We start from the raw sequence: 2,202 nt of genomic DNA, 5'->3' as shown, positions 1-2,202 counted from the left end.
TTTTTTTTTTTTTTTGAGACAGAGTTTGGCTCTTGTTGCCCAGGCTGGAGTGCAATGGTGTGATCTCAGCTCACTGTAACCTCCGCCTCCCGGGTTCAAGCAATTCTCCTGCCTCAGCCTCCCGAGTAGCTGGTATTACAGGCATACGCCACTGCACTCAGCTAATTTTGTATTTTTAGTACAGACAGAGTTTCTCCACTTTGGTCAGGTTGGTCTCGAACGCCCAGCCTCAGGTGATCTGTCTGCCTCGGCTTCCCAAAGTGCTGGGATTACAGGTGTCAGCCACTGCGTCTGGCCCCGACTGCAATTTTTATTGAAATGTGTCAGTACCCAAATTGTCTATATGGGCACGGAGCTTCATAGCTGCTTGGTGGCCAGGTATTGCCTTATTTAGCCCTCACGATGGACCCACGATGGTGGAGAGTTCACCTCATTTCCATCTGTAACGTTAGGATGTCCATCAGGGACTTGGAAGCTTCACCTCTAGGACCACCCAGCTGGGGAGGAACCAGGTTCACATTCTTCAAGCTCAGCGTTCCTGCCAACACATGATACTTAACCTGTCTGGGGCTTATGCACATAACATAGCACTTCCAGATGTATCTACTTTTCTGCTTGTTTTTAATTTTTTTTGAGACAGGGTCTGACTCTGTCACCCAGACTGGTGTGCAGTGGTGTGATCTTGGCTCACTGCAACCTCGACCTCCTGGGTTCAAGCAATACTCATGCCCCAGCCTCCTGAGTAGCTGGGACTATAGGCATACATCACCATGCCTGGCTAATTTTTGTATTTTTAGTAGAGACAGGATTTCGCCATGTTGCCCAGGCTGGTCTTGAACTCCTGGCCTGAAACAATCCACCTGCCTCGGCCTCCCAAAGTGGTAAGATTACAGGCGTGAGCCACCACACCCAGCTTACGCTTGGTTTTATTTTATTTTTGAGACCGAATCTTGCTCTGTCGCCCAGGCTGGAGTGCAGTGGCATCATCACGGCTCACTGCAACCTTGACTTCCTGGACTCAAGGGATCCTCCTGCCTCAGCCTCCCAAGTAGCTAGGACTATAGGCGTGGACTTTTACACTTTATCTGATACTTTCCTAGATGTGTCTTCAGAACACAAAAACCTGCTGTCACTTCCCCAAGACGATTTATGACAATGAGCTACTGACAAGCAATCCCCTAATGCTTCTGGACATAGGAGTAGATTTGTAAGCCCTGGGATGCTGAGAGTGGTTCTGTCTGGGGACAGTTCTGCCTTCTCAGCTGGGCTCACCTGTGTATCGGAATCCGTGGATGAAGCCCCCAGCAGATTTCCGGTAGTCCACCGAGTGGCTGGCGGTACCCAGGATAAATAGGCCCCGGCTTCCTTTGGATTCGTAGCTAGCTCGAATTAACGGGTACTTCTTGCCGAATGCATTTCCCGAGTTAAGTCGGAGAGACCTGCCAGTGGAAAGGGCTGCTGATGAAAATAGCTGCTATGTGGGAGGCACTTATTTACTTACTTAGTTTTGAGATGGAGTTTCGCTCTTGTCGCCCAGGCTGGAGTACAATGGTGCGATCTCGGCTCACTGTAACCTCTGCCTCCTGGGTTCAAACTATTCTCCTGCCTCAGCCTCCCGAGTAGCTGGGATTATAGGTTCCTGCCACTGTACCCAGCTAATTTTTGTATTTTTAGTAGAGACAAGGTTTCACCACGTTAGCCAGGCCGGTCTCGATGTCCTGACCTTACGTGATCCGTCTGCCTCGGCCTCCCAAACTGCTGGGATGATAGGTGTGAGCCACCGCACCCGGCCAGGAGGCACTTATTACAGTGGCACTTATTACTGGCACTGAGTGCCTTACTTTTCTCGTCTCATTTAAACCTCACCGTGACCCTAGCAGATGGGTATTATCATCTCCACTTAAGAGATGAAGTCGGCCGGGCGAGGTGGCTCACTCTTGTAATCCCAGCACTTTGGGAGGCCGAGGCGGGTGGATCACAAGGTCAGGAGTTCGAGACCAGCCTGGCCAACATGGTGAAACCCCACCTTTATGAAAAAATACACAAAGAGTTAGCTGGGGGTGGTGGTGCATGGCTGTAATCCCAGCTACTTGGGAGGCTGAGGAGGGAGAATCACTTGAATCTGGGAGGCAGAGGTTGCAGTGAGCCAAGATTATGCCATTGCACTCCAGCCTGGGCAACAGAGTGAGACTATCTCAAAAA

At 50.5% G+C, this 2,202-nt stretch overlaps 1 protein-coding gene across 2 annotated transcripts in view; it reads right to left on the bottom strand.

Annotated features, from left to right (window-relative positions):
* FOXRED2 (FAD-dependent oxidoreductase domain containing 2) overlaps positions 1–2,202 on the bottom strand; it is a 28,754-nt gene that overhangs the window by 21,489 nt on the left and 5,063 nt on the right. For both annotated transcript variants that reach the window (XM_011964313.1, XM_011964314.1), the window contains exon 5: positions 1,273–1,439. In XM_011964313.1, coding sequence (XP_011819703.1) covers positions 1,273–1,439 — 167 coding nt within the window. The remainder of the gene's footprint in view (positions 1–1,272; positions 1,440–2,202) is intronic.

The sequence above is a fragment of the Colobus angolensis genome, unplaced genomic scaffold, assembly GCF_000951035.1.
Source record: "Colobus angolensis palliatus isolate OR3802 unplaced genomic scaffold, Cang.pa_1.0 Scaffold65, whole genome shotgun sequence".
Taxonomy (NCBI): Eukaryota; Metazoa; Chordata; class Mammalia; order Primates; family Cercopithecidae; genus Colobus; species Colobus angolensis.
This window is presented reverse-complemented; position numbering and strand designations above follow the sequence as displayed.